A 14333-nucleotide genomic window follows, 5' to 3' on the forward strand; every position below is an offset into this window, starting at 1 on the left:
ACCCTGTATGGGTCTGAGCTAGGTCCTCTGCATAGATGCCATGTTTTTGTAGCTGGGTATTCTTGTGGGACTCCCAACACTGGGAGGGGGGCTGTCACTGACTCTTTTGCCTGTTCTTGGGATCCTTTTCCTCCTACTGGGTTGTCTCATCCAACCTTGATATGATTGCTTGTACCTAGTACTATTGTAACTTGATATCCCCAGGAGACCTTTTTTTTTTTTTTTTAAGGAAAACAGAGAAGGAGTGGATCTGGAGAAAGGGAAGGTATGGGGATAGGGGGTGTGGGGGTAGGACTGGGAAGAGTGGAGGGAGGGAAAACTGCAGTCAGGGTGTAATGTATGATAGAAGAATAAGAGGAAAATATATAAAAAGAAAATGAGAGGTGAATAAAAAAAGAAATAAAAAAGGAAAGGACAGAGCTGCTCCTAGGTATGGTGGAGGAGAAGGTTTATTGTGAATAAAAGGAGGAGCATGACTGGAGCATGTGGAGAAACTGGGAGAGTGCAGAGGAAACATAATGAGCCAGGTGAGGGGGAGAGGAGGGAGAGCCAGACCAATAGGCCAGCAAGGTAAAGAGTAGACAAAAGGGCCAGGTAACCAACAGGGTCAGATTATATAGGGAAGGGCAGCAGGGGGGGGGGGGGAAGGAGGAGCTCAGCCCAAAAGGGGGCTGGGTGTGCCAGTCAGAAGGAAACTTTAACAGGTAGGGACTGAGGGAAACTGGGAGAACAGAGTGGCCAGTTCTACTTTGTTCTGTTAAGTGGGCACCTTAGCCTTTTGTTCAGTGTTTGAGACACAACAAGAGGTAAGTTAGAAAAAAAAAAAAGCCTAAAATAAAAGTGGCTTAACTAGCAGAAAACGTGTGTATACAGAATATCCTCAAAGAAATGTATCACTTCTTGGCCTTTTGGCTAGGATCAAGTACAGGAAAGTAGCAACAGAACCTAGTACAACGTGCACATGAGCTAAGTATAGAGAAAACGGCAAAGAAACAATAGCACCTGGAACAATGCTCACATGAGCTTTGCACAGTCACAGAACTCAGAGTCAGACTTTCACAATGTCTTACAGTAGCGATGAAGGACTGGAAACTTAAAGAAATCTAAGCACCACTTCTTTAACACCAAAAATTCAATTACAAATCTAACAAGATCCTCATGCCAGAAATAAAAATTATTAATGGAAGAAATCAAAGTCCTAAATCGCTCGAATTCTGAGGTGCTCATGGGTTAATCGACGTAAACTTTACTAATAGGCTGTCCCCCCTTACATTGAGCTTCTAATCTAAGATAACTCTCCTCAGAAGTTTCTTAGAGACCTACAAGCTGACTCCAAAGTGTGCCAAGAAAGAGGAATAATTTAAAATAGCCAAAATAATCTTGCAGAGTGCTGTGAGTGTTGAATAAACCCATGTGCCCTGTCTTACATTCTAGCTTTATTCCTACAGGATGAAGATGATGGTGGCCAAACATCAAGGAGCCCAAACTGGGAATCCAGAGACACACCTTCACAAACCCAACAAGGGGCAGTGACAGGGGAGAGGTGAGACAGTCGCTGTTGTTAATCTACAAAGTAAGAAAATTTCAGCCTCTGCCCCCCATCTTATACTAAAACTAACCCTCAATGCATCGTAGAACTAAATGTAAAACAGAAAAGTGTATGTTTTTATGAGAAACTACAAAGTTACCATGACTTTGATTTAGGCAAAGAGTTCTTAGATATGAACTAAACTAATATTCATAAATTTTGAAAATCTCAATAAATTAAACTTTAAAGCTTTCCCCTATGCAACATACTAAAACAATGAAAAAATAATCCAAAAACTAGGGTAAAATATTTGAAATTGTATATCTTACAAAAATCCTGCATCTATGACATATAAAATACTTTCAAAGCTCAACAAAAGGAAAGCAAATCACCAGATAACACCTTAGTGTTTAAAGAGACACTCCAACAAAAATGATAAACAAATGTCAAGGAATCACAGGACAAAAAAAAAAACAAAACAAAATAAAAACCACCTTTAGTGGTTGGTGAAATTCAAATTAAACCAATGGTTTAACTTGAAATACAATCTTTTGAAATACCAGGACTTCCGTGTGTGGCTGGTGAGACTGCAAAACAGTAGACCATTCGGGATTTTCCTATTAAGCTAAATACATACTCACCAAATGATCTGGCAATCCCGATGTCATGTATTTCCCAAAATAAATCCGTTTATTGTGTTATTTTCCTGGGGCTGACAAAACAAATTGCCACAAAGTCAGTTAGAAAAAAAAAAGCAGCAATTTATTCTCTTTCAGTTCTAGAGGCCAAAGGTCCAAAAATGTGGATACCAGGAAAGTCTGTGCTCCTTTTAGGGCCTCGGAGGGTGGGTTCTGGACTCTCCCAGCTCCCTTCAGTAGCAGTCCCAGGCTCCTGTGCTTCCTTCACTTCCTTGGTTTGACCCCCTCTGTCTCCCACTTCATGGCATCTTCTCTGTGTGCCTTCTTCACTTTTAAGAACACACAAGACTTGCAACCTTCCTGAACAATCCAAAATAATCTTATTTGGGGATCCTTAACAATACCTGCCAAAACCTTTTTCTAAATAAAAATAGCATTTCATCAGTTCTAATAGTTAGAATACGGACATGTCTCTGTAGGACCCTCATTAGTCCATAACATTTATCTTCCCTTCAGATTTGCCCGTGGAGGTTTACCTCTACTTACAAGTGTCACATCCCAAGAGACGTTCATTGGGACCTCGTGCATGGAATGGGGTTCATCTCTACAGTGTTTTACACTTCACAGCTCAAAAACTAAACTAGCGATATATACCATGACATAGGAAAATCTCGAATGTATTCTGTGAAGGAAAAGAATTCAGACTCAAAACTTCATACTGACTCCATTTACGACTGTTGCAAAATAACTGTTCTTTAAGTATGTTAAGACACATACTTAAAGATGTGTCTCTGCCTAGGGTACCTTCTGATTGGGTTTAGTAAAGAGCTGAATGGCCAATAGCTAGGTAGGAGAGAACAGGCAGGACTTCTGAGCAGAGAGCGAAGAACTTGGAATGAATCTGCACAGCATGAGAAAGATCCCAGCAAGATACTGAAGAAGTTGGACATACGGTACAGAGGGGAGGTAACTGAGCCTCGTAGCAGAACACAGATTAATAGAAACAGGTTAATTTAAGTTATGAGAGCTAGGTGGGAAAAAGCCTAAACTAAGACCACGCTTTCATAATTAATAATAACTCTCCATGTAATTATTCGTGGGCTGGTGGTCCCTACGAAGTACTAACTACAGATATAGATTCTGGAGGAGTCAAGCCTTAGAGATGGATCAGCAGACTGTGGTTGAGGGAGCAACTGAGCGCAGGAGGATTTGGCGAGGACATAATTGCTTTATGTCCTCACTGTTGCTGATGCCATGGCTCAAGGATTTGCTCCCAGAGCTGCCCACCAAAATGAATGAACTTTTCAATATGTAAATTTAAAATTACATATCTGAAATGAGATCTGAAACGGGACTCTGCCAGACACATTCCTTCTGCCAGCTAGACCCCTACAGACTCTCTCAACTCAAGTTCCTAACAGGACATCAGAAGGCAGAACCAAGAAGGATACGGCTCCTTCCATGTTCCACCTCTGCTTCAGTCAACATCACTCAGGTACTGACTTACTCTGGCAATGAAGTTGTTTCCTATCCCTAGCTTGGCTTAATTTTTCTGGATCCCTAGAACATTGTGGATGTACCTCCTCTCCTGCCCACCCATGTGATTTCTGCATTTGCACTCTTAGGATAGCTTACATCATCCCAGCACCAAGCAAGAGTTACCGGGATCTGCTAATGTTCCTTCTCAGTGATCTAAGACTCCTTCTCCAAGCTTCCCAGTCCTTCAGCTAGCCCCTAGATGGTAACCTCTGTACTCCATATTTTCTCTGGTCTTTTCAGCACTCTAACACCTATAAACACCATTGTTATATTAAATATTTCCAGTTATAATGACCAGTGTAATCTGCTTCTTTAACTAGAGCTTGACTGATAGCCGTCCAAGGTCCTTAATGGGCCCTATGGAATCCTGCATAATAATCAGTCACCCCATTTCATCTCTGGCCTCATCAGCTTCTTCCACATCTCTCGCTCTAGGTCTGCCTGCCATTTCACAGAAACTGCATGTTAACCCCACCACAGCAATGCAACAAGATATTGTGCATGTAACCTAGCCACTCTTGCCAATGAGTTGCAAGAGGTAAAGAGATAGAGAGGAACCTCTACATCAGATGGGCTTTAAGGTATGAACCAGAAGCAATGCAAAGACTCAACATCAGCCAAGATTTTATATGTAGATGTACAAACATCTGGGGAAAGGTTCAACTATTACTGCATGTTAGAGTAAAGAATTAAGAAATAATGAATGTCCTCATTTTCCTTGTTAATAGACCTTGGTTATGTTCAGCTTCTTTCCAATTTGAAAACGTGTGGTGAAATCCGTATAGATATGCTGATACAGTGATACACTGAGTAGGAGAGGAGATGGACCGTCGATGTAGCAACACAACCACTGATTCTTCTTGAAACCAAGTAAAGGGTACAAAGACTTCATTATACTATATAAGGACTAGAACATTATATGCTTAAATTTTGTGTGTCTCCACCATATAAGGGCCTATCATGTAATGTAAAGCAGGAAGGCCAAAGAATGGTTTGCAGATCTCCGGAAAATGTCAAAGGCATTGCTAATAACATGAGGCGTGGCAGTTTCTACTGTGTGCTCTGAAAACCATCTCAGGGCTTCCACAGCCTATTAATGGGACCTTGAATCTCTCCTCTCTGGGCCTTTATCTCCTCAAATGTGGGTATCTTCCTATGGCTTGACCATGAAGATTAAGTCAATTAACAGGTATATAACAATTTCTTATAATACCAATAATACTGAATAATACCAAACACTCAACAATATTTATTATTATTATTATCATTATTATATTACATGAAAAGACCAATTGAAATGGACCACCATGGACTCAAATGTATCCAAAATATGCTTTAATCTTGATGAAGTTCACAAATGATACAATTTTGACATCTCCTTACATAAATGTACAATCATGTTCTGAGACACGAAGGCACAGTATCTCCTCTACTCTCTCTCTCCAGAGGCTACAAGAGGCAGTGATTTCACATCTCCCTAAGGGTCAACAGAGCTGCCACCATCAGTTGGATGACTTTCAGAGAACCTGTGCTAGGGAAGCCTGTGGGAGACACCATCACATTGACTGACCACAGACTCAGCATAAAAATGATGCAAACGAACACAGAATTAACTCATTTATATTCTATTTCATTCCTCTCCAGTGACAAGGGTGATGTTCTCCGGTAGCTATCAGGATGCGGACATGTGCATTGTCTATGGGGCCTTCTCATCCGGTCTTTGTTAATAAAATTAATAGACGTGGTGAGTTCAGCTTCACATAACCTGAGATGAAGAGAAGGAAGAAAAGGCCAAAGGAGAGAGGAGAAGAGGGGAGAAGGGGAAGGAAGAAGGATATGGATGTGTTGGTAACCACAGTCATCCCTAACATAGCTAATTTATAATTGAGCAGCTCTTCTGTGAGACAGAATCCATGAATTCTGAATTTGGAGTGTGAGGAGGCTTCTAACACTGTCCCTTATTAATACTGGAAGGGGTGTGAGGTGTCCTGGTGACCCTGCAATCTCAGCACTTGGAAGTTGGGGCAGGATGGTCAGGAATTCAAAGCCAGACTCTATATACTGAGCCGGAAGCCAGCATGGGCAGCTCAGAACCTTCTCAAAAACAGAAGAGAAGCCAAATATGCTGGTAGTGGTGTGTATGTTCATAGCCCTTTGGTCCAAACTGGGGAACACCAACAAGGGTAGAGCCCTGCAGAAGCTGGGCTCATCTGTCAGGCACCGGAACAGGTAAGGCTTGCAGACCCTCCCCTTTCCAGATCCAGACATTTCTCTTCCTTTCTCTCCTCAGCAACAAGGCACTGCTTCCCTGTGGTCTCTCCTGCCATTCTGATTTCAAGTTCAAGCTCAGCGTGAGAAGGAACTCATTACCTCAGGAAGAGAACTAGTACTAGACATAGGGAATCTGAAGGTCATACCCCTGTCAGCGGGCTTCGTGATGTGGGGCTTAGCTCTCAAATCCTTCCTCTCCCAACCCAGAGTACAAAATCACCTTCATTCTGGGGGCCGTTAGCTCCTCAGTCCTGAAGGTCCCTGCGGCGCCGGCCATAGCCTTTGGAACCCACATAGGTGGGCACAAATTTGTCCTTCATCATACCCCCTGACCTGCTCAGCAAGCCGGCTAGCCGATGGGTCACACAGGTGGCAGTCTTGCAGGCTCTCTTCTGGGCACTGATATTCAGAATGGAAAGAGAAGATAAGTCTTGTCAGTGATAGTTGGGGAGGAGCCTACCCCTTGAGAACCCCATGCCTTCAACAAGCCATTTAACAGTAAGTGTTTCTCCTAAGTGCATTTATCAGAGCTGTTCAGGGAAATGACCTGAGAATCTTTACCGGAAACTCTTCCCCAAACCATGACCAAATTTAAAACAAAAAAAAAAAAAAAAAAAAAAAAAAACTACCCTTCTTACCTTGCTGAGAACAACATTTCCAGCTTCTCCTCAGACGTGATTATCTGATCCTTAGCATGATGCTTGTTCTGAATGCTGCACACAGAGACAGCCCATCAAACCCTGTGCCAGCTCGCCTGATGCTAAAGCTGTTTCTTAGTCCCTGTCCACTCACAAGCTTCAGAAGCTGACTAAAGCAATGATCATTATAACTCTGATTTTTCCAGAAAAAAAAATGAGTGAGATGGGACGGTTGTGCTTATTTCAGCATTCAGAAGCAGAAAATGAATAGTTATCTAAATGCTCTAGAAGGTTCCCTCACTCTCAGATACGGATAGGACTTCTGTCCTCTCCCTTCCCACCCCAACTCACTGAGGTACTCATTCACGCTGGAAGCTGCTCTTGCCAGCTTCAGAACAACAGAGAAGAATGCACACACAGCAAGTTCAAAAGCAGGAGCAAGAGAGGAAACCAGGAAGGACACGGAAGAGCTTGCTGGCACCCTGGACACTTCAGGCCCTCTGCAAGTGACCAGCTGTGTTCTTTTCTTGCCCGTGTTTCAAGACCAAGGTCCACACCAGAGAAGGTGGGAAAGTCATTCAGCTCCTCTACCTACATGCCAAAAACTCCTGTGTTTAGATTCCCATACCACCAGGGGCTGATTCCACCGGCATTCGTCAGGTTAAACCAAGCAGAGGGACTAGATGCTGGGGCAGAGGGTAGGTGGAGGTCAGCCCACACAGACTCCATGGGGAAGGCTTGGGGGTGCAGTGGGCCAGGACAGTGTAGGGAAGGGCGGAGGAAAAGGGTGACTTTTTCCAGCGTCCATGTGCTGTTCAGTCCCTCATACTTGACAGGGAGTTTGGATGCAGGTCAGCATGCTTTTTCTTGGGTGCTGGAGCCAAGCCAGGGTTGGTCTGTTTCCAGGCTTGGGGCCACACAGGCAGCTGACCCTGTAACAACGTGCACACCTCTACAGATGCCCTGGACCTACCTCAGACACTGTTCAACCTGTCGCAGACCCTTCGAATTCCCTTACAATTCCCCCTCGCAAATGTGAAATGAAGCCTTCTTGCCAGTATGAAAACAGCTGCCAAAACCTCCTGACACTCTAAGTCTATCCTCTGATGTCACACTTACCTGTCCTACTCCAGCCAGTGCATCCCCATGGACACAAGTCCAACTCCCACAGTAAGGATCCTACATCTCCTCATTTCCTTTCCCAAGAGTTTCAGGAGAAAACAAAATTTTAATGTGTCTAACCAGTATGAGTCCCTCTGGTGGCACTGGGAACCTCGGACTTCCATGAAGGCTGGGAACAATTAACTTAGTTCCTGGAACTGCTGGCCAGTGTCTCTGTACCTCTTTGGAATAGGTCCTCCTGAATATATGGGGGCCAGGTTGAGGAGGAGCCTTACCTGGAGTCCGCAGTCTCCTGCTCCTTCTGCTCCAGCTTCCTGGCCTTCATCTGCTCGTAGTCCTGCACCAGTGCGGCCACCAGGAGGCGCTTTTCCTGGTCGCTGAGGGTAGCCAGGTCTAAGCTGCTCTCCAAGGTTGGCCTGTGGAGATAAGCAAAACTAGCACAGATTCTCATTCCCTGCCTTTCTCCTCCCCAAATAAGCAGCCGAGTTTCCTGGTCCCTGCTTCTTCTCTAGGTGCTTAGTGCTCAGGTCCAGAGGCCAGTCAGTGCCCACATGAGGGCGTTGATTTCCCAGTAACCAATGGGGGGGGGGGCGCTATAGAACTACGGAGTTGACAGTTCCGGGGGCAACAGGAGGGGAGTCAGACCGCCCTCCTGATTCAAGCTAACTTACTTCAAAGGTGCTGCCTGGAGGCTGCTGGCCAGGCACAGGATCCACAGGCTGCTGAGAGCCAGAAAGGGGAGGAACTTTCCAAAGACCATGATGGCTCTGTAAAAAGAGAAGAACGGTACACTGCACGAGGATTGTAGTCCCAGGGTCTAGTCCTGCCCCTGACACAAGTGCCCTGCTAACAACTTCGCCTTCATCTCCCCCACCACTGTCCTTTTGTTTGCCAGAGGGATGTTAAGGATCTCAAAAGATACAGTGTAAGTGGCTTGATAGAGCAGAAATGCTGGGGGAGGGTAGGTGTGGTTTGCATTCTCTCTTCTGTTAGGAGGAGCTATAGGCTCTCATTGGCCCCAGCTTGCAGCAGCACACACATACCAAAGCCCCTTTTGCTCTCATCTTTGAAGAAAGCAAGAACCACCCAGGGCTCCCTGAAGCAGATTTGCCGGACCTCTGCTTTGGATTTCTTACGGGCTGAAAATTTTAGAACCACCTTTTCTGAGCAGTTGCCCTGGGGAGGCTGGAAAGGTATCTTGGAAAGAAGAACTAATCTCTCTCCAATCTGCAACGTCGGGAGAATTTTTAGAGTCCCAATTAACCCGTCTCCGAACCGCAGAAGAGCTGTTCGGCACCTGGTGCTCCACGGTGCAGCCCAGCTGCTTGCTGGGGGCTGCCAACACCTGAGGAAAGATCGGTACTCCCTAGACCTAGATCCAAGAACCTCCCATCCCCAAATTGGATAGGGTGCGGTAAGACCACCTGCTCCCAAGGAGGAACCACAGGCATGCCTAGGTGGGGTCGCCCAGCTTTCAGGGTACTCCCACGGGTGTGCTCTAGAATTCCACTCACTCTAGTTAAGAGAAAATGCCACCACCGCACTTTCTGACTGATCCCCGGCTGCAGGAAGGCAGAAATGGATGTGGAATAACTAATCTAGCCAGCAAAGGGAGCCAAGCTGGTTGTGGTGGCGCGTGCCTGTAATCTGCATCCTCGGGATGGATCGCAGGGCGTTCGAGATCAACCAGAGCAACAGTAAGGTCCAGATCAGCCAGAATTACTACGGTGTGAAACATTGCATCAAAAAGAACAACAAAGTAGACAAACGGATGGAGAATGAGCAGAAAGAGTAGAAAGTTAGTTCCTCACCTGGTAGCTCGAGTGTTGCCACAGCGAGAGCGAAGTGTCCCCTGGAGAAGAGCACGCAGGGCTGCACACGCCTTGTCCCCCAGAGCCCTGGTCTCTTATTCTCTGGTCTTGGGGGTGGGGTAGGAGTGGGGGGGTCCGCACTAGATCTCTCCGCCAATCAGAGATCTGACCGAGCTTCCGTGGCGTCATAGCTGGGGTTTACCTATATTCCTGCAGCAAGAAGGAAGCGGTCCACTCTGTCTTTGCCTTGAGGTCACTGCTGAGGAACTGGGTTGGGGGTGGGGTAAGGAGACTTGAGAGAGGGTGGATTCGTCCAGAATGTGTAAGCAAATCGGAGAGAGTTCGGCGTCACGACCTCTTTAACGCCTGAACTCGAGCCTACAACCTTCTGTTCACCTTTCCAATGGGGCCTGAACCCCCTGGCTGGACTTAGGCAGGGTGAGCAGTAGTCGTGGACTCTGAAAGGACTTCAGTTTGATACAGCCAGAAAGGTGACTGTCGCGGGAAGGAGAAGGAGAGTCCTAGGATCCATTAGGGTACTTTCGGCATGCCTGCCCGCAGTCCTTTGCATCGCTAGCCTAAAGCGGTAGAAACTGGAGAGTATTGGGGAGCAGGCTAACACACTGCACAAAGCACTGAACATTCCCCTCCCACACCAGACCCTCCAAATGCTGCCCTGTGTTTTTTGTCCCCCCCCCCATCCAAACCCATGACCCCACACTGCGGCAGTGGCATAGCTTAAACGCACTTCCCTGCGCCCCTGGCGGGTTTGCCAAGCAGTGGGGCTGGCGCTCCCAGTGCCCAGATCTCTCCTTCCTGCATCTCCACAACCGCACACTGCAGAGCTTGCCTGCTGAGCCAGGGTCCTCCACCCGCCACCTCAGCAGGCGCGACGGGCAACCCAGGGGTCAGCAGGGGACTTTCACACTCGCTCAGTTGTTGGTTAAACAAGCAGCAGGCAGGACTGCGGATGCTTTGGCATTAACACAGCCACTGAGGAACGCTCAGGCTCTCTTGCCTCCAGCAGAAGGCTGTGCGTGCACTAACCCAAATCCACTGAGCTCTTGCCAAAAACCAACTCCACGCTTCTGCTCTCAGTAACAGGCATACCATAATAGACACATCGCCACTCTACCGCAATCGTGGGCGTTGATCAAAGCACACCCACGAAGAGGCACTATCTCCGGCTTTCCTAAACTCACTTTTGTGAGTCCACATTGCCCATTCTCCCTGCTCCCAGTGCGTGGAGAAGATAAACCTGAGCTGGAAGTTACTTGAAAGAACCACCACCTACTCCCAAGGATGCTAGCTCCCCCTCCCCAAAAAGTGCGATTGCTGCACAGGGACCACAAGGACTCCCCTAGTGCCCAGGGAGTGCAGGGGATTCTAGCAATGTGTAGAAAAGACTATGCCTGAGGCTTGTGGAGGTCCACACCGAGTGCTCGGTTTCTGGGAATCAAAGAACTTCTGGTATGTTTGCCCATGTCCTCTGAGTCATTTTTCTGTACTGGGTCCTATTTGTTAAAGCAAGGACAGAAGACATCTCCCTCCCCCAAGGAAAAAAACCCTACTGGGAAACTCCCACGGGCCTCCAGTCCTGGTGAACAAGGCAGTGAGGTGGAATGGGAGGCAGCTCGCCCAGGAACACTGTGGTGGAGCTAGAGGGAGATCAAAGCTGCAGCCAGCAGAGGCCCAGATTAGCTGTGTAATGAATACCATTGCAGGGCACCCCACCAACGCCCTGTAAAGGGCTTTCTTTATGAAAGCAATATCTCTCTGCATCCATGTCCCTGCGCTCACTTCTTCCTGAAAGGAGAATCATGGACATGGCCTTTATTTGAGAACCTTCTCACCAGAAAGTTCTGAAAATCACAGGGTGACATCTGTGTCTTTCTTCCAGGTTTCAGGCCTGGAGTGACTGTGGCCTGGAAAGATAGGTTTGTGAGGTCTGAAGAGCATCTGTAACCTGCACCGCCAGTCCCCACACAGACTTTGGGGTCTGGCAAAGCTTGTGGTTCAGCAATTCCAGGCAGCATCATTCTCCCCAGGGCCATGGGCCATCAATAAAGTGGATGCCTGGGTGAAGACACTCCCACCCCTCAGCTCTGCAGCCTGGTCCAGTCATCAGACACATGCCTGAGGAAAAGGAAAGCGAGCAGAGGGATATATCCGGAATCCTGATCAGTCTCCCGAGAAACCTCCAAAATATTTATTTAGAGGAACATAGAGCCTTTGAGATTTGACTGGGAGGCACACATAGTCTCCAAAGACAAGCCCTGCAATGCTAGGACTCTTCCAAAGTGTTGAGACAGACAAGCCACCAGATCACATTCCCCGAATCTGCCTGTACTCTTTACACAGCCCCCAGCCTGCTGCTGACTAACTAGGGTGGAATACGCAGTAGTTTCTGTACAGGTACCCAACATCCATGCCCTCTAAACTAAGGACAGCCCGTTTAGCAAGTTGGTTATCTTCTTGGAAGATCCACAGGACTGGTTGTTTTACCTCTGTGCACCCAGAATTATTTGATCTGTTTATATTTTTCCTTTCATTTACCCAGTGAATGGTGGACGGTATACACAGAACAAATCGGTGAAGTCAGAAAGAGCGGAACAGTGGCCCACTGAACACGCCTAGGTCATTAGACAGGAATCAGACAAGGAATTCCTAGCCAAATTAAGCCGGACTATGGACCCAATTTAGAGCTACTAGGTAGAAGCACACATTGCTGATCCAAAGACATACACCTTTTTATTTAGTAAGAAGAATGAGTGTACCCAAGAATCTTTCTGGAGTCTGTTGCCAAAGGAAGTACTAAAGGCTTCTCCCCAGGAAACTCCTCCAGCTTGCAAAGCAAAACAAGGCATTTTCTCTCAACCCAGCTTGGAATTATATTAGTGAATGAACAAGAAAAAAAGTCAGTATGGTAATTTGCTTTCTACATGGAGGAAATTGCATCTTGATTTCCCTGGAACTGGCCTGAGCTTCAAGCTGTCTCCCATCAATGTAACTAGCATAAAGAAGACTTTCCTAGGAACATAGCTGGCTTTTTCTTTAAAATAAAATCTCTTCAATATTTTGATGCTCAGCTTAAATACTTCACAAACCATTAGTTCTTAAACCTTGGAAAGTCTTTACACTACTTTGTGCTGTCTGACTTTGGGAGTTGTGAACATGTATCTGTGATGGTCAGTCTCAGCTGTCAACCTGATGAGATTTGGAGTCGCCCTGAAAACGAATTCCCGACCTATCTGTGAGGGAGTTTTCTAGATTACAGTAAGTGAAGAGAGAAAGCCCACCTCAAATGTGGACCGCACCGTTTCAGGGGCCGAGTCCGGGGTCCTCAGCGGGAGCAGAAAGCCAGCAGAGCAGGCGACGCATTCATTTCTCTCTGCTTCCTGACTGGATGCCATGTGACCAGCTGCCTCAACTCCTGCTGCCACGCACACCTCAAAACGCCCACTTAAATGTAAGTCATACTAAGCCTCCTCTTCAAGTGGCTTTCTGTCATGGCACAGGAAGAACAACCAATGCAGTGTCTCAACTAGCTGTTCTCTTATCGAATGTCCTAGAATGAATATTCTATACCAGGTTTCCTTCCGCCAATGAGGACCTGCGATGTGCAAGCCATTGTCTTAGGCAGAGGAATTCATAGCGAATCCAAGAAAAAGCCCTGTCCTGACAGCCTTGTATCACAGTGACGGACTTAACACAGATCTGTGTACACCCTGTTCCCCAAATAAAAACAATCCCACGCACGCTGTCATTGCATCAATTTCTGTCTCAAATGGGTATCTGAGGTATGCATTGTTGAAACCATATAAATACTGCCCTAGTTCAGCCAGTCAGTCCCTCTTTCCATCTGCCTGGTTCTCTGTCTACCTGCTTATTCCTTTCCCTTGGATCCCATCTGCTTCTCATCAACTGACTTCTTCATTTATATGGAGCTTGCTCAAGACTGTGGATTACCAGTGGCTATGTGGGAAGAATTCTAGATAGGAAATCAATTTTACTGCTCATTGAAAAAATGTTCGGGACTGTCGCCTATTCCGAGTGCAGCCTTTTGCTGTTGCTTAGGGGTCATAGGCCTCCATACCCTACTTAGCCATGTCTTGAACTGTCCTGTGACAGGCCTAGGTGAGGTCCATCCTCATTCATTGTCTGAACACTCAGAATACTTGCAATCTCAAGTTCCATGCCCAACAGTAGGACATTTTCTTGATAATTCTCTCTCGGGGGGGAGAGGGGGTTTGCACAGTGTCTGTGTGTGTGTGTGCCTGCCTGTCTACCTGCCTTCCTGTCTCTTCCGACTTTGAAGGGGGGTTCTGTTGTTTAAATGTGTGCTTTTTAAACTCTTTTAATCATATTTTTTTTAATTTTCAAGAGCCTTATTTATCTCTCAATATTCCTTTTTATACGCTTTTTAAAAAAAAAAAAGTTCGGTGTATCCTAGCTCTCTGAGAGTATTGAAAATAGGTGATCTGATTATTAGGTTATTCTTTCTCTGTTGGGGCGGTCCTTGCATTTCTAGTCCTCCTCTTCTCTTTCACATGCAGGAGGGGGCAATGATGTCCTGAGCTGTGAGGGCAGGAGAGTTGTTTGTATGTGGGCTGCGGGTCAGAGTTACCAGCTAGTAACTTTGACACGTTATTGGGTAAAACTCAAACTAGCCCTCGTTGCAAGTCTTCTGCTTGGGCTTCTTCACCATGCTGGAAAGGAGTCCTCTAGTTTCTTGTGTGGAGCAGCAGGGCAGAGGTCAAAATGGCAGGGTGTGGGGGGGGGGGGG

General features: G+C 46.4%; 1 protein-coding gene across 1 annotated transcript; it reads right to left on the reverse strand.

The window, feature by feature from the left end:
- Nucleotides 1-5308: 5308 nt before the first annotated feature.
- Nucleotides 5309-9626, reverse strand: Calcb (calcitonin related polypeptide beta). Its single transcript, XM_050143208.1, has 6 exons — nucleotides 9548-9626; nucleotides 8408-8503; nucleotides 8012-8152; nucleotides 6615-6689; nucleotides 6197-6375; nucleotides 5309-5470 (listed from the first exon to the last, which is right to left on the reverse strand). Exons 2-5 carry the CDS (start codon nucleotides 8494-8496, stop codon nucleotides 6222-6224), a joined length of 459 nt encoding a protein of 152 aa, XP_049999165.1. The 5' UTR covers nucleotides 8497-8503; nucleotides 9548-9626; the 3' UTR covers nucleotides 5309-5470; nucleotides 6197-6221.
- Nucleotides 9627-14333: the final 4707 nt, after the last annotated feature.

The sequence above is a fragment of the Alexandromys fortis genome, unplaced genomic scaffold (genome assembly GCF_014885135.2).
Source record: "Alexandromys fortis isolate MF-2015 unplaced genomic scaffold, M_Fortis_MF-2015_v1.1 scaffold_45, whole genome shotgun sequence".
In the NCBI taxonomy this organism is placed as follows: domain Eukaryota; kingdom Metazoa; phylum Chordata; class Mammalia; order Rodentia; family Cricetidae; genus Alexandromys; species Alexandromys fortis.